The sequence below is a fragment of the Chenopodium quinoa genome, unplaced genomic scaffold, assembly GCF_001683475.1.
Source record: "Chenopodium quinoa cultivar QQ74 unplaced genomic scaffold, ASM168347v1, whole genome shotgun sequence".
Lineage (NCBI taxonomy): Eukaryota > Viridiplantae > Streptophyta > Magnoliopsida > Caryophyllales > Amaranthaceae > Chenopodium > Chenopodium quinoa.
The window spans coordinates 1,710,740-1,736,664 of NW_018744704.1; the positions used below are offsets into that span (position 1 = coordinate 1,710,740).

The 25,925-nt window shown below is 32.4% G+C and overlaps 1 protein-coding gene across 1 annotated transcript; it reads left to right on the top strand.

Moving 5' to 3' along the window:
- The first annotated feature begins 12,944 nt into the window (after positions 1–12,944).
- On the top strand, positions 12,945–22,047 carry LOC110702887 (kinesin-like protein KIN-14P). The gene is made up of 19 exons (XM_021880638.1): positions 12,945–13,129; positions 13,388–13,532; positions 13,825–13,949; positions 14,028–14,111; positions 14,228–14,305; positions 14,387–14,479; positions 14,583–14,612; positions 15,024–15,533; positions 15,625–15,706; positions 15,787–15,882; positions 15,987–16,163; positions 16,269–16,375; positions 16,457–16,636; positions 16,740–16,906; positions 17,462–17,715; positions 17,871–18,034; positions 19,795–20,321; positions 20,823–20,932; positions 21,017–22,047. The coding sequence occupies exons 1-19, from the start codon at positions 13,082–13,084 to the stop codon at positions 21,082–21,084; spliced, it is 3,045 nt and encodes a 1,014-aa protein (XP_021736330.1). The 5' UTR covers positions 12,945–13,081; the 3' UTR covers positions 21,085–22,047.
- The last annotated feature ends 3,878 nt before the right edge of the window (positions 22,048–25,925 follow it).

Here is a 25,925-nt window from a genome sequence, read left to right on the forward strand (position 1 = left end):
TCAAGATAAGAGGTACACAACTTAGTTAAAGCGCAGTGTACCTCATCAACCTTTCTAGCGTACTCAACATCAGCATAGAACATGCCATATATATCCTTCACCAATTGAATTTTACATAGCAGATAAAGCATAGGCGAGTTTATCCCTCAAACCCAAAATCATGTTTTAGACTTTGCCACATCAACTTTCATATTCATGCAAGGTTGTCTTCAATTCTACACATCTCAAGACTCACTTACCATCCGTAAAAATGTGTAACATTGTGAAAGTACATGTGTATGAATTGATGATAATGTGTCACCATTTAATTGGTTGGATAAAAGGCAACCATGTACAATTGGTTTGACAAAAATAAAACATTTCTATTTTCTTCATTTTTTATTATTCATGTGGGTTTGCTTCAAGAGGCGTAGCTAGGATTTAAAAAATCTATAGGGGTCGAGACTTATATTAACTAAAATAGAATTGTATTTCATATACGTAGTATATGTTTTCCATCGCAAACTTTTTTCTTTTGTACTATTATAGATTAGCTTTGACCATGTTTTTCAATTTCTTTTTTTGATAAAATATTTTTTACTAATATATAACAAAATAAATGTTATTAGTTGTACTTTGATTAAAATCAATATATAATTTTAAATAACTCATTTTTATATTATATTAATGGTCAAATCAGTACAATATGTTAAAAAGATTAAAATTGCAAAATTAAAAAAAAAAAGTTTGACGGGATAAAGCAAACAATGAGAATCGAACACTAGACTTCTTCATCAATGCCAAGTAACGTAACGTATCATACCCCTGTGTCCTACCACTGAGGTAGGTATTACAATAATATATTAGTGTGCAAATTAGTTTTATATAATAATACTTAAGGGGGCCAGTTTTAACAATATAAAGATTTGCGGTTGGGCCATGGGGGCCGGGCCTCTACCAGCCCCCCTGGCTCCGCCCTTGTTTGCTTCTCAAATTAAGAGTTTGGATATGAGTTTGAGAATACAAAATTCATCTCAGACTGTACAATGTTTGAGATAAAATTATCCCTTATAAGACCCACCCCAGACTCATCTGATATCATCATTTAAATATCTAACGTCAACATTATTTCTATGTCGGATATCAACAGTTTGATGTAAGATTTCAATATGATGATTTTCGATGGCGGTCCTAATTAACCATATACAACTTTCTTCAACATATTCTCACCCTCCATTGTAATACTCCTTAGTTTTATAATATTTTTATTTATATAAATTATTTATTTTATTATTTTATAAATTAAAATGATTCATGTCATTTTAAAAAGAAATTAATTATTTAAATATAATGTAAGTGTGCATAAAATAATATGAGTCATTAATTGAGGCAATAAAAGTGTTTTGAATTGGGTTATCTTTATTTTAATAGTTGGATCAACTTGTTGGGGAATTGAGGACATTTAAAAGCCCAACAAGTTGGCCCCAAAAGAAGAAGTCAAGGGGGAGTAGGATTTAGTAATGATAGTTTTGCAATTATAAGTTTTTGTTTTAAAAGGGGAGTATAAATACTTCAAGATTATTCATTCTAAAATAATAATTGTCAGATTTTACAAAAATTTCAAAGGTTTTCTCCTTATTTTCTATCTCCTTTTTCTCCTTTTTTTTCCTCTTTTTTTTTCTCTTTTTTTTCCCTCTCTTCCCCACACCTCTCTCTCTCTCCCTCTTCTTCTCCCCTCACGCCGGCAGCCACCGGCGCCACCACCATTGGAGCACCACCGGCGGCAGCAGCAGCAACCGGAAGCACCGCTGGCGGCCACCCTTTCCTTCTCTCTCTCTCCTCTTTTTCATTTGGTAATGTAATTAAAAAAAAACACTTTTTCTCTTCCTAATTTAATTCTATTGTTTTTATTAATTTAAAGCATGATTTTGATTATGTTTTGGTATTGATTTTGGGTAGTTGATGTTGTTAAATTATTTACGTAATTTTCAAAGTTTTATTCAATCAAAAACCCTAATTTACAAACCCTAGAAGTTGGAAATTTAATGTTTATGGTTAGGGTTTGATCCTAGGTTGATGTTGTTGTTTAATTAATGGTTTAAACATGTTTTGAATGAGTTTAAAGCCCTCAAATTAATACTGAAATTTATCTATGCACACTACTTTTTAATTATTGAGTTAGGGTTTGATTACTCATAAAAGGCAAAAAAGGTTTTAATGATTTAAATATGATTTCCTAGTCTATTAGTATGTTTTATATTAAATAAGTATGCTGGAATTGTATTTAAGTCAAAAAAATTAAGTCTTTTTGAAAGGATTTAAAGTACCCCCTTAAAGAAAAGGTTTTACGGCTTTTATGTCATTAAATTGGGTTAATTAGTAAGGTTTAAAGAGTATAACAGTTGCTGAAAATTTGTGAGAATAGTAGATTAATTATAGTTATGTATTCTTATTTGTAGGAAGCTTTGAGCTAGGTGTTTTCTAGCGAATGTGGCCGAGTTTAGGCGTTTTTCAAGGTACGTATATACGTATGTGCACAAGAATATTTGTGTATGCGTAGTATCATGCTAGGATTATAAAGTATGATTTAAGTGATGAATTAGTAGCATGTTTGGTTGATTATATGCTTGAGATTGATGTTGGTTGAGCATGAATTATTATGCAAGCATGTGAATATGTTATTTGAGGCATGATACAAGTTGAGTATGTATGAATCATGGAAGTATGTTTTATTTTCAAATATCAAGAAAGCATGAATTTAATAAGCAAGGCTTATATATGAATTAAAGAGCTAAAGTTAGAATTATTGAGCATGATTCATGAATTTATTTCTCACCCATTTATTATTGGTGTTGAGTCAAGAAGTTAGTTTACTTATTTACTCACTCAACTAAGTTGAGTTTGAGTCAAGGAAGTTTAGTAGTGCATCTTATGCACCAAGGTAGTAATCGTGCGATTTTTGTGCACAAAACTAGGCAAGGAACCTTAATTAAAATGAATAGTTTGTGCTCACTAATTAATTCAAGAATGAATTGGAAGTACGCATTGATTGTTATCATGTTTGTTCTTGATTGATTGGTTTGAGTCATCACGTCTTAAATTGGTAAATCACGTAAAGTGTAAGAGGATACACACCAAAACTCTTGGAACGTATATACCTTGAGTATGAACATATGGGGGGAGTTATGGGGTTTATATTTAACCATAGCTTCTACAGGGGTACATGACGCTTACTTTCTTTAATTATTAATGCGCTGGAATTCCGTCACAAGGTGACATAGTAGGTGCCAATTGGGGTAGCTCCCTGATTGGAAGCTCAATATTTAAATGGGCTATTTTCAAGGAAGGAAACCTGTTCGATGCGTAATCCAAAATTATTATTAATAATTAATATTGCTAGTTATGAGTCAAAGGTAAGTTGACTTGTGTTTGTGTGCCGAGCATGTTTTAAATTATTATTTTTATTTTGATGTTAGGATATTCATGTTAGTGTAGTGCATATGTACTCAGCTTTGCTGATTCGTACTTTTGTGTTTGTGTTTGGCTCTCTTTGGATTGGCCCTATTATGACCCATTTATATGGTGAGTAGAGTGTTTGTGTTTGTGTTTGTGTAGTGTATTTGTGTTAAACAAGTACTTGAAGCATGAAGAGCATGATGGGATAGAGTGCAGAGAGTTACTTTTTATGCTACTTAGTTTTAATATTTTTGAATTATTGGTTTGTTTTGGACTAACATTATTATGTTTGTTTTTAATTGGTTTTAAGAAGGGCCATATGTTTGAATTGGTTTCAACTTGTGAATGTTTTATTTTACTTTTGTTTTGAGGTTGTGAACTCAAGTTTTATTTTCGAAAGTTGGTTTTTATTTTTAGACTTCTGCTGTGAGACTTTGAAAACTAGCCTTAGCCGTTATCACGGTGGCGGTAATACTTTGGTTATTTCCTTAAAAAGAATTTTATTTAGAGTAAAAGAGTATTTTAAAGGAAGGAAATTTCCAGGGTATTACATCCATCCATGGTGGCCACCACGCCATTCTCCACTTTCACATCCTCGTCATCACACTACTTTTCCATTCCCCAAGCAGTGAAAAAAGACTAGGTATCCAACATGAACATGTTTAAAAACACAAGTCACCTGCTGTAGGGAATATTTCAAACATCAACTTTAAGCCCCAATGGCGTCCAAGGGAAAGAAGCTAGAGATAAAAAAGTCGCCAACAAGTTTTATGTACTTGTAAACCGTTTACGAGTGTGAAGTTACACCCCATTCACGATCACGGAGATCGCTAATTCTATAGTGGTTCGGAACCATGACTGGATATTCGGGGATGATGGTACGAAAGGGATTGAATCCACCCTAAATTGGCCTCTACTTAATTCTTATGATATTCATGTGCGCTTTCCGATCAACATACATACAACAAGTTAGCCCTAAACCTGTTTAATCTATGTTGGTTGATTATTAATGCACAATTAAATCTATATTGGTGATCACTTGAATTAAAATCATATTAAGCCTAAATCAAATTATTAATTATCTTATTAGGCGTAATTTCAAGTACAAATTCCCTTTAAACCTGCAAGAAAAGGCGTGATTAAGTAATAACAATAAATCATGAATAATCAAGCAACATAATAATTGACACAACAAATCATCATCATAATCAAACATGATTAGCAAGATCATAGGCATGATACTAAACGGATTAATAACAAACCTTAGCATGTCACTAAATAATAAAGATCAAAACTTTAGCCTAAACATGATACTAGAAACATGATATTAGAAATATTAGTTAACACCCTAAACATGATACTAGGAATCAAAATCAACATCCTACTAGAAATCATAAGAAACATCCTAACATGATACTAGGAATTAAAATAAAAGTCTAAACATGATTTCTATATCGAAGGAATAAAGTAATCGAATTACTTACTTTGATGCATCGTACCTCTTTCTATCAAAACAATACACACGTTAGTAACTTCAAGAAATATCAAATAAATAAATCAAATAAGAATTGAAATATAGATTTGGGACCAAACCCTCAGAACTATCAACCTTTCACGTTGAGGTCGAAGGCAACTTCGAGCTTGGCTTGGAGTATTCAAGGCTCGTGAAGGAAGTATGGTGTATGTTTAAGAAAAGTATCAAAGGTTTGTGTTTAGGGATGTGTTTAGGCTAATGCTAGATTAAGGCTAGGCTAAGAAAGAAAGAGATAGAGAATAAGCTTATAGCTTAGAGAGGGGATTAGATGATGATTGTTGGTGATCAAGCTTGTTGATGATTGAAAACGACGTGAAACGACCTTTAATTATAAAGAAAAAGGAGGGTCGTAGGATCAGAAAAGAGTCATAATCCGACTCGGAGTCAAACAGGCGCTATCGCAACACAATATATCTATCGTAGCATGATATTTCTATCGCGACGCGATATTTCTATTGCTCAGCGATATTTCTAGAAGATAGAATCCGTACGGAATCCGACTTCCAATCAAATTGGGTTAATCGAATATCCGTACGTATTCTAATTTTATCAGAATTAAAATCATTGAAAAACAAGTGTTTTATCCGATGTAAAATTCTTAAGTCTTTTTCTTTAGGAAAACAGGATAAATTAGAACCTTCTAGAAGATTCTAGAAACTAATAATAAATCCTAATGGATTTAGGATTGAAAAAAAACCTTCTAGAAGATTCTAGTAACTTGTAACAAATCCTAATTGGTTTAGGAACGAGGTTTAGGTTAATGGACCCTCCACATGGTGATTGGATCGTAGGTAAGGTTTGGTTTGGGCTCGGTTTAGTATTTTGGCCATAACTTCTTCGTTATAACTCGGATTTGGGCTTATAATATATCGTTGGAAAACTCTTTTCAAGCCCCATCCGACTACACAATAATTGGACTAGGATTATGGACCAAAATAATCTGATTTGGACATTTTTATAAAGAGGACAAGAAATGAATGATTTTCAAAGACACGAAATAAATGATTTTGGGTTTAAGGGCACGAAATAAATGATTTTGGCTTAAAACATTTAAGAAAAGGTTAGGGGTAAGGTCAAGGCTTAACGAAAATTCACAAGACTCTTCAACTCTTTACCTAACTCGATAATCAAAGACGTGAAAGGTACTCATTAGTGGGTTTGATTTTTGGAGAGACACAACCAGGTGTCTACACCTGCGCTACTCCAAATGAGTTCACGCTCCAGCTTTATGCTTCTGTCCAACAATCAAAGCTCGTTAAGTCTCGTATGCACATCCCTCACATAGTTTTCTTATTTTATTACAAAGTGATATTGAATCAACAAAATAGTTTGTGCTAATGAAGAAATATAGTCAATTTACTTGACAGTAATGTTAAATTGAAGAAGTCTTATGATATAGTTTGTTGTTGACATATGTTAAATGGCACTGACATCCTCACCATTGCCAATTTCAACCTCTGAAAATTTAAATCTACTTTGATGAAGAAAGTTGAATCTCTCTGAATGTCCTTCGTAGTTTACTCTTTCTAAACTCTAGGGTTCATTTCTTCGATTTTCAGCATTTCAACAATTCTGGTACACACTATTGTCAATTTTGTTTTTAAGTATTAGGGTGGGTCGACTCATTGTGAGTCCGACTTACACAATACTTTTCTAAGTTATTTTATTGTGTAGTAGATTATCATATGACATAATGCAACTGTATCAATAATGAAATCATATATATACGATATGAAGATATTGTTAGATTATTCATCTAACTGTGTATTTTTGTAAAATCAACTCTTTGTACTTTGTGTTAATATAAAATTAAAGATATTGATGGCTAAAGATAAGTCTAATTGTGTAGAAAAGAATTGGGAAATATATTATGAGACGGAGAGAGTCATTTAGTATAATATATTTGCATTTAAGAGATTGTTGCATTTTAAAAGGGGAACACTATACAATTGTCTTACAACTTGCAATTGTCAACGTATTTGTGATATTAAGTCAATTCGATTACTTATATTCACTAGGCGAAAAATACAAATGAGCACCGGTTCAAAACCCCCATTTAGCACCGGTTTTGAACCGGTCCTTATTTGAGTGATGCGAAAAACCAAAAGATTTCGCACCAGTTCTTGCTGTGAATCGGTGCGAAAAATAGCCTAAAAAAAACCTTTTTAGCACTGGTTCTGTTTCAAAACAGGTGCCAAAAATGGCCCAAAAAATTAAAAAAAAAAACAATTTATTTTTTGCATTTGTTTCATTTAAATTGATATAGAAACACTAACATATATATAAAGTTACATATTTTCATTAAAAAAGGCTGTAATATTACAATTAACTAGCACTTCAACATCTTTATGCTGTAACCTTGATGGTTCTGCTGGTGGTTGCTGCTGTTGTTGGTCCTTTTTGCTGTGCACAGTAGGACATCTCACTAAGGGAGGAAACAGCCAGCATAGGAGCACTTAAGTATTTGACAACAGCAATTGCAATGTCCAGAATAAGTTGAATAGAACTATCTAGCACTCTGTTCCAAGGGAAGTTCTTGATTGGTTTGGAAAGGCTAGCACCCACTTGATCGATGTGAAATATCCTGAAAAAGGAAAAGACCTTTCACTTAATTTTGAAGAAAACAAACTATGCTGAAGAGCTGAAAAGAAAAGAGAAAAAATTAGAGGCTGTGATGTCGGATGCTACCAATTATTTTTTTAAAAAAATAAGGTTAGAAATCTTCCCATCATGTGATACAAAAAATTCCTTGAACAAATTGTTCCAAAGGAAATCAAGTCAACAACATATATAGCTGAACCAAACAGGCACTCATAGCATTTCATGAATCCATCAGGGGGGTTTTTTTCATTCAAAAACTTCTCAAACTGTGTTACCTCAACGAACAAACCGGAGCAAATCACAGTGAGAAGTTGTACGATGAAAGTGAGTCCCTTCATCATATGATTATCCTAGTGTAACAATTTACGGCCAAGGGACTCAACGCATCATGATATCTATAGCACACAACAAGTCCGCTCAAAGAGTTTCATTAGGCACATTAATAGTACACATGCTCATCATTCATAACAATAACATGAAACGTATACAAAAACTTCTCGAACTGTGGAGTAAATCACAATGAGAAGATGTAAGATGTAAGTAAGTCCCTTCATCATATGGATTATATTAGTCTAACTACTTATGGCCAACGGACTCAACACATTAAGGTCTGTCTTGCACACATGATATCCTCTCAACAATAATGTACTGGCAACAGCAAAAACCAACAATACAGGGACCATTCAGGGACCATCAACAATACCATCAATAATTACCATTAACAATACCGTCAACATTTACCAACATGAACCATTACCAACAATTACCAAAATCCAACCTGGCATGAACAATTACCAACAATAACCAGCATCAACAATACCATCAACAATATCAACATCAATACCATCAACAGTTACCAACAATTACCTGCATCAACAATACCATCAACAATAACAACAACAATACCATCAACAATTACCAAAATCCAACCTAGCCAGCAACGCGGCATACAACATGAATCAGACATCTACCTCCACCTTCAACATGCATCTAAGTAAAGAATTTAAAAAAAATCAGAAAACTAAAAAAAACAGAGAAGGTAAGGGTTACAGAAATCTACCAAGAATTGTGAGCAAGCAATTTCAGTTCGTAAAGGGGGACTCATCAGGAAGATGTACATCTTCCTTGCTAGAGATTTTTGCTCCAGCACCGTGAATTCTTTGAAGGGTCAACAAGGAGACTCTTGGAGCGTTTTTCCGAACCAATCTGGATCTAGGGTTAGAAGAACCACTAATTTTGGTACGTTTTATAGAACCAGAACCACCAGATCTACACTCCACTGCTGCTGGTTCTGTTTCGAGATCGAAAATCAACCCCGATGAACTTGGTTGTAGGTTTTCTTCATCGGAGAACACAGATTCTGCGAGTTTGAGGAAAGAGAAGGCAAGAGAGAGCCTCCAGATTATTACTGTACTGTAAACAACAATATCAACAACTCCTTAAATTTACACACACTTATCGAAAGAAAAGGCCAAAACATCATACCAACACTAATACCAGGACATCAAAAAAAACAACCAAATATCAAATTCAACAAACCCAAACAAATTCAACACATTCAAATTGCAAAACCCTAATTGTAAAACAATGAACACAAAGAGAAAGAAAGAGAAAACCCTAGCTGATACTTCTTAGTAGAAGACGATGATTTCCAAGGATGCAAATACCCAAACGACGCCGTTGAGACCGCACAATAAACACCCACCAAAGTAAAATACTGAGAAGGCGGCCGATTTCGGATTGAGAAGGAGAAGGAGAGCGGCGTTGCTTGCGGCGCAGTTATGGAGAAGGAGAACGAAGGAGAGAGAAAAGGAAAGGGAAATCAGCGGTTATGGAGAAAGAGATCGAAGGAGAGAAAAGGAGTTTGAGGGCCTCCATTGTTAATGTTGTAGATGAGAGAGGAGGAGAGATCGAGGAATGAAAGAGAAAGAAGATAAAAAGGCTCTCTTTTTTTTTACAATAGATTTCGCACAGGTTCGAACCGAACCGGTGTGATTAACTCATTTTTCGCACCGGTTTGGTTACAATCGGTGCGAAAACTCTTCCCCTCAATCCCACCTATTTTTTTCCGCACTGTGCGCATACTGCGATGCTCATTTAAGTTTTTCTATTAGTTATAGGTCGATTATCTATACTTTCAGTTTGTTTTTTTTAATTAATTTATTTATTTTACGAGTAATTTTAAAATCAACCTTTTTCGTCTTTGTTTTCAGTTTGTAGTATTGTTATATATATACACACACACACACACACTTTTGATGATATACTTCCTTTGTTTTCTTTAAATGCAACACAACATCTTGGCACACACTTTAAGAAAGAGATTAAGCAATGTAAACAGACAAATTAATCAAAATAATTTATATACGTAGTAGCTACCCTTCTCTTTGGTGTTCAAATTATTTTTAGTAAAATCACTCATTAACCTACTCTAATCAACTCCTAAAAAACTTGCCAAGATGGCGTGTTGCATTAAAAAAAAAAAATTTAAAAAAACAGAGAAAGTATATCATATGACTTTTAAAATCAAAAATCCAAAAAAATGAAAACCCAAACAATGCCCGACAGAATCTAATATTTCGGTTCGGATTTTTCGCTTTCATGTTTAGTATCAACACTAGTTTAAGTCTCGTGCAACGCACAGTATTTACTTAACCTAATTATGAATTACAATGTCAATTTAACAATAAATTTTTAAAAAAATAAATTTTTTTAATTGAAACAAATACTTAACCTCTTTAAAAAGAAACTAACTTGAATTTCAAATTATATTGATATAAAAAATTATTGATCATTAAACATTTAAAAAAAACGCAATTTTAATGATTATAGGGTTTTATATATTTTTTTTGAAACAATTATAGGGTTTTAGATAAGAATGAAATTTTATGTTAGTTATAACCTGTGCAATGTACTTATATATATATATGTCCTTATTTTATAGGCATATTTTGACTGACACAATATTTTATAGCATACTTAATTTGATCGGCAAAATGTCTTATACAAATTTAATTGACTAATTTTCGTGACAATTAATAATTATATATATATATATATATATATATATATATATATATATATATATATATAGTTATTGAATTGTAGTGTTATTATTATAAATAAATCAACAATATGTAATAAAGGCAAAAGTGTCAATCCTCATAGCAAAAAAAAACTTTAAAAGAAAAAAATATGACGTAGAATGATACGGAATATAGGAATACATTATTCCAAAATATACATATACATATACATATATATATATATATATATATATATATATATATATATATATATATATATATCAACTTATACGTAATATATGTTTGTTTATTAAATATCTATTATAATGCCTCAAAAAAAAAAATCTATTATAAAATATATAAAAGATATGTTAAAATATTTCATTGAATGCGTATAGAATATACTTTGTATTAAGTTGTCAAATTAAAGTTAAATAATATGGGATATATAAATTAATACTCATGAACATTTGTAATTAAAAAGAAAAAAGGAAAGTAAAAGTGACGGGAAAACTTTTAATCAAAACATGACAAGTATCATGTTAGATTCACTTTTTATTATGTTATTGATTGATTGATTCTTGATTCATCACGCAATCACCCGAAATCGACCCAAAAAAAATCTTTTTTAAATTTTAATTTGTATAGACACAATAATCTAACATGACCTAAATTTAAAATTGACCCAACCCATCCCAATCCGTCCTCACCGAACCCGACCCCAAACAGCCAAATTAGCACCTCTAAGTCTCTAACCGCCATTAAGCACAATTGAAATCAAGATTACGCACTCTAATGTCTAATCCAAAAGAGAAAGACCCAAAGGAAGAAGGTCAGAGTTCCCGCCATGGCGCCATGTGAGACCATTTCCAACAAACTTCGTAAGACAATGAAAGTGGCCGGTTTAAGATTGTATAATATAATGTTGTCAATTAACAAATATTCAAAATTTCAACGGTCGCCAATTTGTTTTATTCCTACAACAAAGGCATGCCATTTACATCTCCTCATGTTTCTTTCCCATTATACCCACGTCACATCATCTTCCTATTTTCTTCTGGTATTAACTAATTTCTTCCTTGTTTTTTAAAATTTCTCTAAATTTCAATTTTCTTGATACTTTTTTTTTTTTTTTTTGTGGGGTTATTTGATTCAGCCATTGTTGATTAAGTGTAAGTTGTTATATAATTTCTGTAATTATTGTCAATTTGTTGGTTTTTTTTTTCTGCATATCTTTATGTTGGTTGATTTGAATTTGTCCATTTTTATATGATGTGAAAAAGTCATTGGGTTGTCTACCAAATGTTACAATTTTATGTTCTTTGAATGGTTATGACTTTCTTATAGGATGATAGAATTAATCTTGTTATGCTGGCATGAATACCCCGGTTTCGAGTATTGTTGTAGTTGTGATTGGTGGTAGAATGAAGATACAAGTTGTTTACAATGTCCCTCTTAGGGATGGGTCCATCAATTGTGTTGAAGTCACCGCGATTTCTTCATAAATCATAACGTCTGTATAATTTCATTATTGATACAGTTGCACTATGTCATATGACAATCTACTGCACATTGTAAAGATTGAGCTACTTCTTTTTTAGCTAAGCAATCAAGAGCTAATCTGTTTATAGTTTTATTTGGCTGATTTCTTTAATAGATTTATCTCTTTGATTACTTTGATGTTCTTCAAGAACTGATGTCCTTGAAAGTGATGGATGACTCGTATTTACAACTCTGTCATGCATTTTTTTTTAAAATGTGTGAATCATCTGTTGCTGGTGAATGTTATTAGTATATTTCCACAGGTTGTAATTGACTGTTGCATCCTTCTTTGTAGGGCATTCCCAAAAAAGTAGCGTGGAAGACAATAGAGTTAGAATCTCTCCGCCTTCTAGATTTTCACAGCACTTGAATTGATGTGGAACTTCATTTACCGTATCATATATGAATGAGTTTTGGAGTTCATGTCTGAAAAGTTTGACATAATGAATACCAGTCCGAGGTTTAACATTAAAGGAAATGCTTTTGAAATGGTGTCTAGTCCCACATTCGAGGCTGAGGGTAAGGAATGCAGACTGTGTATATCATGCCTCTCAACCACAATCCTCTTAAAATAACCGAATGTACTTGTTATTTGCAGTCCAAAAGCGTATGTCTCTGGTTGAATGGATAAACACCATAGTCCCTCATTTCTACTTATCAGTAAAAGCTTCAGATGAGGAAATGAGAGCGTCTTTGCTTGATGGCGACATATTATGTCACATATTGCACAAGTTAAAATACACTTCTATTGATGAGGTTAGTAAGATATATATATATATATATATATATATATATATATTTTTTTTTTCTTGCTTCATATGTTGTTGGCTATTTTCATTATTTTATTTTTCTGACAATAAGATATCGATTTTATCTGTAGGTTGATGGTTCCAGTCCTTCTCCAGAGTCCAAGAGAAGAAAAATTCAGAGGTTTATCACTGCCATGTCTGAAAATGGGCTGCCTAGTTTTGAAACATCAGACCTAGAGAAGGTATTCACTACAAATAAAATATGTGGTTTTTAAGTCGCGTCATTTTGATAGCTTATGATAAGGGTATGAACGCATGATTACTATCCTTTTCCAAAAAGGAAACATGCACATTTCTAAGAATGAATATAAGAATTGCTGTTCTTGACATATGCTATTAATATCACAAGATTCTGATATCTTTCCTCCATTCCCATCCTGTATAACTGTGTAACCTGTCCTCTGAAATCGAATTAACTTTCTGCTTTATATGGCTTGAAGGGATCAATGAAACCTGTCCTAGATTGCCTTTTAGCTCTCAAAGAACATTCAATGCCAAATTTTGGTGGCTCAGTTCTGAAAGCTGTGGATGAAAGGCGGAAGTCAGACTCAAAGTTTCAACGTGCATGTAGTCCACTTTCACCAGGTTGGAGACCCTTTTTACTAACTTCAGATATTGTATGTTGATATAAGTTCAAGGTTTATAAGTTCAGGAATAATACATCCAGGGTTGTATTCTCCCACCTTTTTTCCACTTGTATCAGTTCTAATGAGTTCACCGAAATTCAGATCTGATAAGTTTAGGAATAACAAGTTTAAAGAAGCTCAGGGCTAATAAGTTTAAATAAGAAGTTCAAGTCTAATAAGTTCAGATATGTTCAGGTCTAATGAGTTCATGACCTGATTTATTTTTCCTTACCACGTTTTTCTCTTTTTAGAATCACCAACTAAGCTACTGCATGGTGGAAATAAGCTCCATGAAGTGTTTCAGATGAAACAAGGATTTTATACTGATCTTTCTGCTGCGAAAATATCAGAAATGTTAAAGTCAAATAGCTTAGATGTAAGTTCTTCATATTTGTGAATCTTAGCATTCAAGATGCAAATTCTTTCAAGGTCATAATTATCATCTTTTGTGCAGAATGCTCCAACTCAGTCACTTTTGAGTGTTATCAATGGAATTCTGGATGAAAGCATAGAGAGAAAAAATGCTGAAATACCTCAAGTACTATAATTTTTTTTCTTTATTTTCTGAAAGTTATGTTTGTGCATGGAGATGATTAAGTAAAAAATCTAATATATCCTTTCTTTTATTTATTTGTCGTGATTTCCTTTTGTCAGCGTGTAGCATGTCTTTTAAGAAAAGTTATGCTGGAGATAGAGAGACGAATAGCAACTCAAGCAGAACATTTGCGCACTGTAATGTGTTCCTCAAAATTATTTTGTGTTATCAAATTTCTTAGAATATATTAACAGTATCCATATTTTTCTTTCCTGCAGCAAAGCAATGTTTTTAAGGCACGAGAAGAAAAATATCGGTCTAGAATTAAAGTGCTTGAAGCCCTTGCCAAAGGGACCAGTGAGGAGAGTGAGGTAGTTCAAATAGTAGTTTAATTATTTTTTTGGTCTTGCTGTAGCAAGTCTACCATTTTCTGCCATCTTTTTTGTGACTCAAATACTGTCCACCTTTTGACAGATTGTTATGAACCAGCTCCAGCATATAAAGGTACAGTTGACGATGTTTATGAATTATAGTACGTTTTTGCATATTTGTGTCAATATTGGAAAAATGTTCATCACAATTTTTCATAAACAGTGTGAAGTGACATCTGTTTACTTCAATCACGTTAATTGCTGCAATAATTCTATGTTGAACCTTTTTTTAATTACCTGTTACACCTGAAAACATCATGTGCTGATTTGGATTAGCTAACTCTTATACAATGGGCTTGAATGGGCGATAGACAAGTTCTAAAGTTTTGGATTGTTTTTTGTTCAAACTTCAGACGTCTTACTTACTCCTTGCAATTAATTGGTCATGTACATATTCTGTTTACTTCTAGATGTGAAAGGCTCATGAAACTCTTAAACTTATTAATGCAATCATGCTTTGGCATTTTAATTTATTGATGAGCAGTCTGAGAAAAGCAAGATGGAGGAGAAGAAAAGGTTTGAACAACAGGAAGCTACCAAGTTACAGAAACAGAAGGACGAAAATAATCTTGAGGTCTCAACACTCAGAAAGGAGCTGGAATTGGCCAAAAGAATGCATGAACTGCGCTACATGGAATTGGAGACACAGGCCAAACTGGAGAGATTTGACTTAGAAAAGCGGTTAAAGGAGCAAGAAAAACTTCTAGAAGATTCAAAGGTTAAGGAAGAAGACCTTGTTGAAATCTCATCACTAAAACAGGAGCTGGAAATGGCCAAAAAAACAAATGAAATCCATAGTTTGCAGCTTGAAAGTGAGGCCAAATTGGTAAAATCTGAATTGGAGGAAAGGTTAAGGAAACAAGAGCAGCATCTGGAAGATTCAAAGGTCAAAATCAAAGAACTTGAAATGAGTTGTGAGACGAAACATCATAGATGGAGCAAGAAGGAGCATGTATATGAAGCCTTTGTGAAGATTCAGTGGTCTGGCTTACAGGTATGTATTTTATTATTTTATGTTTTATCGGCTTTGACATGGGAAATCAACTTGTCATAACTCTACAAATTGATACATTGCCAACACTCAGGAGCTTAGGTGCTCTTCAGATAACATCAAGCAAGAAATGTTGTTGTCACAGAGGACCTACCTGGAGGAATTGAACCATGTAGGTAAGAAGTGGATCTTGTTCTGCAGTTTATGAATAGCATTGTTTTTTCTACAATATAACTCAGGTTCTTAACTAGCTCAGGTACAAAGCTGAAAGATTTAGCGAAAGCAGCTCAGAGTTATCATGAAGTTTTTAATGAAAATCGCAAATTATTTAATGAGCTTCAGGATTTAAAAGGTTTGTTTTCTTGATGTTGTTTTAGCTATGCCACAATTAATGCAGGGAAGGGGAGATGTGATTATTTATTTATGCTACCCTTTGTCTTCTACTTATTTGCACAGGTAGTATTAGGGTATATTGTCGAGTAAGACCACTCCGTCCGTGGGAGAATCAAAAGCAAACAATCTTAGAGAACATTGGGGAACATGGAGAATTGACTGTTGCAAATCCTGCCAAACCAAACGATGCTCAAAAATCATTCAGATTCAATAAGGTTTATGGTCCTATGGCTACTCAAGGTTTCTTTTTTCATCTTGTTCTCTTTTATTTAGGGTCTATATTATACCATTATGATACTTTCCCTTTAAACTTTCTTTTGACTTGTATATTCTTACTTGAAATAGCTGAGGTTTTCTCTGATACTCAACCATTGATACGAACCATTCTTGATGGGTACAATGTTTGCATATTTGCTTATGGTCAAACTGGCTCTGGAAAAACATACACAATGGTACGTCTTTCTCCTTTTCCTTGTATTCTAAAGGATGTTTTGTCTCCTTGAGAGATATTCATTTTATTGGTCTTGTGGCAGAGTGGACCGGATAATGCATCTAAGGAGGATTGGGGGGTCAATTACCGTGCTTTAGATGACCTTTTCCAAATCTCTGAAGACAGAAAGAGCTTTTTTTCCTATGAGATAGGAGTTCAAATGATTGAAATATATAATGAACAAATTCGGGATTTACTCTCAAATGACGGTTCACAAAAGAAATATCCTTTTACTACAGTTTTTTTAGCGTGATGACTGATAAGTTCTAGCATCATATAATCCTGCTTTTATAGCTATGTTAGATAATTGTTTCCTTAACTTGCGCACACTAGGGATTTTAGCCACTCCTCAACCGCATGGACTTGCTGTCCCAGATGCAAGTATGCATCCAGTCAGATCCACTGAAGATGTCATTGAATTGATGGAAATTGGACTATCAAACAGATCCGTTAGTTCTACTGCAATGAATGAAAGAAGTAGCCGTTCGCACAGGTGAGGCACAATGCTGTTAGGAGTTTATGACTTACTATTTCTTATCCATTTCAAATACTTCATTTTTTTTACTTGAAACACTTTGACTAATGCAATATTCACATTTTTAACTTTGACTAGATTTTATGATTTATAGTTAAGGTAAAATATAGCCCGTAGCCATAGGATCTTGTCGGATTCATATTAAAGTATACTTTCATAATATCAAATTTTATAAACTTTACTATATTACTGACTGAAATTTGCATTGGCAAAGTGTGAAATGAAAAGTGTTGCAAGTAAAAAGAAATAGAAGAAGTAATAGAGTACATTTGACTTTGATGGCTAAGGTACATTAATTGGAAATTAATTTGTTATATATTGTATGGGACTATTATAAAGCATCATTTCTAGGTATATACTAAAAATTACATTCATAAGATTGTGCTTTCAATGTTATACTATAGGTCTTAATGATTGAAAAGAATGGACAAATTGACAAGATTTCACATCAAGATTGATCTGAAATGAGTATTATTAGTAGCTTGACCTTATGCATAGTAAATACTTGTGCAGTGTTGTCACCATTCATGTTCAGGGAACAGATTTAAAATCTGGAGCAACTTCACATGGCAGTCTTCATTTGGTAGATCTTGCTGGTAGTGAGAGAGTTGACAGGTCTGAAGCAACTGGGGATAGGTTGAAGGAAGCACAACACATCAACAAATCACTATCTGCTCTCGGGGATGTTATCTTTTCACTTTCTAAGAAAAATCCCCATGTACCATACAGAAATAGCAAGCTTACGCAGGTTCTTCAGGCCTCTTTAGGTAATATTTCTCTTTCTCGCCTGTTGGGTGTGCGCATCTTATCCTTTGAAACTTCACCCCTGTCCCTCTCTTCTTCCTGTGACTCACTTTTTGATAACTTTCCTCATGGTGTTTACCGAAACTTAATAGTTTGACTCATGCCTTCAATGTTTCAGGTGGTCGAGCAAAAACACTTATGTTTGTTCAGATTAATCCTGACGTGAATTCGTACACTGAATCATTAAGCACCTTAAAATTTGCTGAAAGGGTGTCTGGTGTTGAGCTAGGTGCTGCACGGAGTAATAAAGAGGGAAGAGATGTCAGAGAATTAATGGATCAGGTGCTTGTTATATAATGTAACTCAATGCTTACATAGATTGACTTTAAATGAAGTAGAACAACCTGCTTGACTTGATAGTTAAATATGAAAAAGCCACAAAAATCAACATTCATAATAATTTTAGAAATCGAGACGTATACAAACATTTAGTTCATCTTATATACTACTTTCACAAACCATTCAATTTATCACCATAAAGAGTTGGTTGATATTAAGTATAGTAGTCTTGGATCTGGAAATGTGTATATGGGTTCAAGAACATATTGCATGGTACACCTAGCTAATCTGTTCGTTGATGAATAATGACTAAAACTTAATAATTATTGAATCAAAATATTAAACTTACGTTGATGATATCAATAACCCTTTAGCAGCTTTAATAATCCAAACTATAAATTCTACAAAACTAGAATTAAGCTTGCCTAGTTTGTTAACAACTAAATTTCCAGCTTTCTTGGAATGGAAAGAGAGTCAGAAGATAAAGTAGCAGTTGCAAGTTTCAAATTGTTAGATAAAATCATTCGAAGGGCTGAGATTTAATTAATGACCTCACTTACATTGTTATCAAATTTTGTTCGGTACTTTTAATTTGCTGTAGGTTATATGTTTTAATTTAATGATCTACTCTTTCCAGTTTTGATAAGAGGTTCATCTTTCGAAATGACTGTAGAAAGAAATACATTAATGATATTGAATTGAATGTTTATCAGCTTGCCTCAATCATTCTTCATATGTGGTTGTAAAGATTTCACTTGGCAATAGTAAAATAAATCTGAAGTTCATTTCGATGGAAATTTATAGGTAAAGTTTAATGATGAGCAAAAACTTGTTGGCTTTTTGGAAAATAGTGTTGATTTTTAGTTTTGAACTTAAATGTTATCACTAGAACTTTGATTTGAAGTTCAATTTCATGAAAGTTGATAATTAGTTTCATATGTGGTCCCTGTTGGGTGCTTTTAGATGTACTGTATCAGTTGTCATATTATAGGTTTATAAAATCAGAGCTTCGGTGTAGTTGCTATACTGGTTAAAAATGCACACAAAAAAGATTCAATGTGCAGCTACATGAAGTATGAAGATCATGATAAAGAGTTTAACTGTTATGAGACCAAACAGAAATGATCTGGAACATCAGTGCCATTTTTAGTGCGATGGGTACTGCGAAATTTAATCAGTTAAGTTTCAAAACTGCAGAATAATACGGAGTATATACCATGTACCATAAAAGCAATAGATCGATATCCTTTGATACATGTAGCTCTGCCATTTCCCAATTGATATATATTTAATGATTTTTAGCTCAGTTAAGGACTTTTGCTTGTATAACAGAATTCCCTAGACTGTTTGTTGTCATATTATTGGATTTATTCACTGAAACTTCTTCTTAAGTGATACGAAAGAAAGGAAACGGAAGTGCAATTTATTACTTGTAAAGGACCTTATTGCTTACTTTTTGTTGTGACAAAAAAATTTGATTCTTAAAAATATCAAACTCTCATGTTTTAAGTATGCCATTCAAATTGGTTGTTCTTGTTCAGAAAATGCTTAAAATTTGCGATGATGCCCATTATATCTTCCCTTTGCCATCTAAAATATGCATTGCTTTTGAGATTTATGAGAAACATTTTGGACAATATATTTCTTATAATTGTGTTACTTGATACTTCAAAGTATAATTTTGTGAACATCAAGCATTGTTGAATGTTACTATATGGATTATGTAAAATCGTACACCTTATTGATTCATGTGGGACTTTTAGGTGGCATCTCTCAAAGATACAATAGCTAAAAAAGATGAGGAGATTGAACGATTACTGAAAGATCCCAGAAGTCCAATTTCAAGGCGGAGCTTAAGCTCCTTGAAGAATGGATCTTTATCGCCATCAACAAAGTCCATTGGAAGTAGTCCTCAGCGAAGTCCAAAAGTATCTAATGTTAGACGCATGGGAATTCGTACAAAATCAGCTTCTGATCAGGATGGAGTTTTAAAGTATTATGATCCTAGTGTCTTATCCATACACGAAGATGAAAATGAAGGATTACGAGCATCATGGTCCATGAATGACTTAAACGACCAAAAGGATTCTCCCCGGCTACCAAAGAACTCTGGTGGGACTTCAATGGTTGATGATGTGATTGGTATGGGGGACTCTAGTAATGATGACAGATTGAGTGAAATATCTGATGGTGATCTCTCTGTTGGAACAGACATCGATGGCACTTACGAAGCAAGCTCTTCACATGAGGCAACCAAACCATCAAATAGTGCAGAGAAGCGAGGAGAAAAGTATGTATTTTAACTACTTTTGGCTACTATTTCATGTGCACTCTGTGTTTTCTCTTGTTTTGAGGTTTTGCATAAGTTTTTTTTCCTGCTATAAGATTTCCTTCTTGTCCTGAGTGTGTCTGTTATCCTGATTCCTTCAGTAGTTCAGTGGCAAACTGCAACCATAAAATTTATGTGTCGCATTTATTATATGGTCTACGAGAGTATGAGACGTTGTGCATAACTAATATACTGCCAAAACTTCAGTTAGCATAACTTTGCAGTCAAATACCTTATTTCCACTCTTAATTTCCAATGACAAATACCTTGGATGAAGGGAATGCAGTCAAAACCAAAACTATAAAATACATTATTAATCATATTATGTTGGTATAGGCCAAATAAAAAGTTCATTAAAACAGGAAAATTTCAGAATGATCATTAAGTTTTTCCTGTAAACTACTGCAATATGCATGAGTACACACTAGAATTACAATGACGCCGATGTTGTTTTGTGTGCAGACCAAGAATGCTTGCAAGGACTTCTCAACCATCTAGGTTAGCAACAGCCAGAAAAGCAGCCGGTATCTCCCGTTTGTCAGAAGTAAAGTCCACCCTAAGAGCAGCTTCTGGTGTGTAATAAGCACTCTTCTGTTTTCAAACTCGAAATGTTTTTTAGTGTCGAGTTCTTAACCATTCACTATCCTTTTCCGCAGCTTTGAAAAAACCTGCTAGTGCAAGCTCTTCTCCTGTTGATTCAGTCAGTGGCCGAAGACGAGTGTAGGTTAGTCAAAAACAGTAATACTTCCTTAGGAAATAAATAAATAAATTTATGCACAGTTCAACATTTTTTGTGTGCCATAATACTCTTTGAGTTACTAGAAGTTTTATGGTTGGTTTTTGTTTTCTTTTTTTCTTGATTTTTATAATATTTTTAACATTAGTCCAACATTTTCTTTATACTTTGTTCTCATGTCTTGTAATCTGTCATTCTTTATCCATGTTATCTGGTACTGGCAAGAAGCAATTTTGTGCCAATTTAAATGAAAGTAGAGGAAAGCTTTCTTTCACTATGAGGCAAACAATTCTCAATGGCCCCTTTTCCTGGGTAATGAAAGTAGTTGTACCTTTATGGTTACTTGTAGAGTTGTAGATGAACTCGTGCAATTATGGTTTATTTACGCTTTTGTTTGATTAGCATTTGTGGAGGAAAAAAAAGGGAGGGAAATGGAGGAAAGGAATGAGAGATGAATTGGCTCGTCTCAATAATAATGGAGGCCACGTAAAATAACAACAAAAAGTGGGCACTTGGCCTATAAATTACAGTAAATGAAAATTCTATGTATTTTTTTCTTTGAATATTACAGTTCACTTTGGTTTTATTTTTTTAATGGATTTTATTACATATTGTTTGCAAAATTTAAGAAGGTGCTAATTAGGCATTCAATCTATTGCTCATCTATAAAAATATAAATAACAAACAATTTAAAGATTTTATCAATATTGAAACTTGAACAAAAAAAAGTTAGTCATATAAGTATATAATACTTCATACTCCTTAAGTTGTTATTTGGGTTGAGTTATCTGTAAAAGAGAAGAGTGATTAAAAAAAAAAAAAAAAAATCAAAGAATTTTAGAATTGAACGTATGATTACTAAAACACCTAAACTTTAAGATTACATTTGTAGATCACTGGGCCTTTACTTTAATTATGTCACAATATTGAAGCACTTATTACATATTCACTCTGTCCCTATATATTGTTCTTGTATTGACTTGTAAAGGTCAAGTTTAAAAAATATTTTCAAATGCTCATTAACTTATATTTGTAAAAAATCATGTGATATATTGTTAGATTTTTCTAATATGAAGTTTATAACGTCAAATTTGTACAATTTTTGTCAATATATAATTAACGATATTAATGTTTACATGTAACTCTTAAACATCGTGCAAAGTCAAAGCAGGATCATGTTTCTTTTCTTGGGATGGAAGCAGTATAAAATATTTATTTTAGAGGCCTCAGTTTCTTAGGGACCCTAAATTATGTCCCATATAAGACACGATCTTACCCGGGCGTGGAGACGAGAGGATGGAAGAATGAGTTTCCATTTTCCTCCCAAACCTTTCCAACACGGGAAAGTAACATCATTTTTTCCCTTTCCTTCACTTTGATTTTTCCATATCTAACTAAACTAGATAGATTTATCTAGTGCAACTTATATTGAATTTTTTATTAAATGATATGAGTATTTATTATAATTTTCTTTCATTTTGGTAAATTGTTTATTTAAATTTAAGATATTTTTTATCATAAATTGTTCATAAGGTAGATTCATTAGTTCCTAAAACAATAATGCATTGTTAGTGAAAATTAGAAATTGATAAAACCTTTTAAAAAAATTAAAAAAATCTTCATGAAAAAAGAATAATTGTGAAAAATTAATATAATGTTACAGACAGATTGGAATATTATAGTACTAAAATTGATGTAGATTAATTAAAAACAATATTTATTTGATCAATGTTAAGTAATAAGTGACATATTTATGTAAATTAAATCAAAATTATAACAATGTCTTAATTTGGTAACTTAAGGAAAATAAAAAATTACTTAAACATTAAAAAAATCAATATGCCTTTTATGAAAATGAAAGAATTAAATGCAAAATGTTTTAAAAATTGTAGACAAATAAGAATATGACAAGTGACACAAAAAGACAAAAAAAAATTCAATTATAAAATAATAGTATAAATATAGATAAAAGGTTAGGTATCTCGTTCTCTTCCCCCCTCCTTTTCCCTCCAAATCTTCCAATTGAAACATAATATTCAGGATGTTTCCATGATGAGGCAAAAATAATTTCTTGAGCATACTCGATCAATTTGTTTGACTCGAAAATAGTTACTTCCTCCGTTCTTTTTTTTGTTAAAATGTATTTCTTTGTAGATTTTTTTTTTAATAATTGACATGTTTTTATTATAGGAAAGGATTGTGTTTATAACATGCTAACGCCATGTGTCAAATTTTCTCAATATGATTTGGTGTCACATGTGCGTCATGTGTCACCTTATGTGTCATCACCTATCTCTCACCACATTGAATTGTAGTAATGTTTAGTCTATTTGAAATTTTTTTCATTGGCATAGCTTTAATTATCTACAATAATGTGTAATTTACTTGATAAACTTTCCACATTATTATAACATCCCTATTCAAATTTGATATATCTTATATATATATATTAATAAAAGATAATATAGATTATTATATTTTCATTTATTTATTAAAAATTGTTCAACATTAACTCTTCTTAATTAATTTTGATCAAAGTTAGAAATTTATGATGATTCATGGCATCACCCGGGCCAATAACTAGTTGTATTGTGTCAATTTTTATCCTCACATTCTCTCCTCGCCTCTCTCATAGTGGGGAACCTTCTCTCCCCATAATCCACTATTTTCCTTTCTCATAATCACCTACCTTCCTAAACCATATACACTCATATATCGGATCAATGATTCATCACTGATAGTAACAACAATTGACGAATTTTATCTCCTTCAAAACCGATGGAAAAAATCGCACCTTCATCAACATCCAAATCTCGATCTTCACCTTTGTCATATTAAATGAAGCCACCAATTTTGAAGAATGGATATAGAAATTAATTAATCAAAGAAAATTTGTATCAAACAACTTTTATATAGAACTTTTTGTGAGAAACGACGTTTTAAAAATTAAAATTTCTGGCAAGTTAGCACCTTAAACATATTTCTCTGTACCATGAAACGTTACTCTAATTTTCGATGTTGACTAACCTTTTCCTATGTTGACCTGCTGATTGCACTCTTTTTCTTCTATTCGTAGTCCTTTTTCTCCTCCAAAATTCCATTTTCATCTTCATCTACTCTTACACTATTATACCACCAACCTTTTTATTCTTCATTTTCATCTTCTTCATCTCTTCAATACAATTCCTCTGCAACAATCTTCTCTTTCCAATCTAAACACTGTTTTGTCTAAATTCCAACACCTTTAACCATGAAAAATTCCCACAAAGTCCAAAAATTTTGCTTCAAATGCTGATATTTTCCGAATTCACCTCTAATATTGGCATTTATAATATATACGGATTTTTTGAATCACGTTGCTTTACCTACAACCAGGGGTGGGGAAAAATTTCATAGCCCTGTGCGATTTCTTAAAATTGGGCCGTTGTAAGAATTTTTTTTGATAGAATTGTAAAGAAATTCAATTAAGGAATATTAATAATATACTTTGTAAATTTTTCACGGAAAAAAAATTACTATGCAATTAATAATAAATTATCGCATCACAAAGAAAATACAAAAAAAAAAAAAAAAAAAAAAGTTGTCACTTAAAAAGTGTACCCCTAGCATGATTAAACACAAAATCATCAACAACACTTTATAATACGAAATTTTAGCAACATGTTTTTACAAATATAGTATAATAAATAAAAAAATTATTAATCCATCAATTAAAATTACGCAGAAGAAGATCTGATAAAAGTTTAAAAAAAAATTATTAATGTACAAACTAGTCTATTAATTGTTGGTTGTTGTGATGAATTTGAGACTCTAGACACAATTTTGTGTTATAAAAATGAAAAACTTAGAATGAGAGAAAGTATATCTAAGAAATATGATGTAAGATAGAAGAGAGAATCAAATGGCCAAATAAACTTAGAAAGAGAAAGAGTAATAAAAGGTAAATAATGAAAGAAAAAAAATTATCCAAAATTTTCAAGTTACCATTTTACAGTTAGCAGCAACCTAGGGCCCATGGGGTACAACTGGAAAATTGATGACTTTTATTAAAAAGAAAAATGACGGACCCAATATTCAAACCCTTGACCTTTTCTAATCCTTTTAATGCAAACTCCTACTTACCAATGAATCAAGGAAACTTTTGGTACACAATATATTCGGAATGAATTATTACTCCCTCGTCCCCTTTTATAGTGCTCACTTTCATTTTGAGTTCCCCAATTTATTCTTCCCATTTTACTCTCCTCGTCCCAGAATAACTGAGACGTTGAACTTTTTTCACTATTCAATACTTTTCCCTTTTTTATTAGGTGTATTACTTTTGTAATTGCGGACTTCTAGGGAATTTTTAAAATAGAGAAAGATAGATTGAAAAAATAATGAGGGCCATGTCATATGAGAGAAATAGAGGTAATATATTCACTAAAATGAAAAGTGATGCATTTAAAATGAAACTTCCATATATAGAAAGTGATGCATCTAATAAAAATGGACGAAATATTAACTTCAACTATAATTTTTTACTAACAAAATAAAAAACATATTTTATCGTAAAATATGTTAGAAAGGTATCAATATAAAGTTTTATAATATAACTACTTTTATAAATTTTTATTAATATTTAATTATATAAAGATAAGATCAAACTAGTGCATCGGCTTGTGTGCAAAGTTTGACTGTGTCAATTATTCTGAGATAAAGGGAGTAGTATCTTTCTATTTTTTTTGACACAAAAAAGTACAAATACACCCTCATTTATTTCATTTTTTTCATCTGATTTCCCAATTTAACCCTCATATATGTTTCCCCTTAAATTTTGTGCCCCCCCC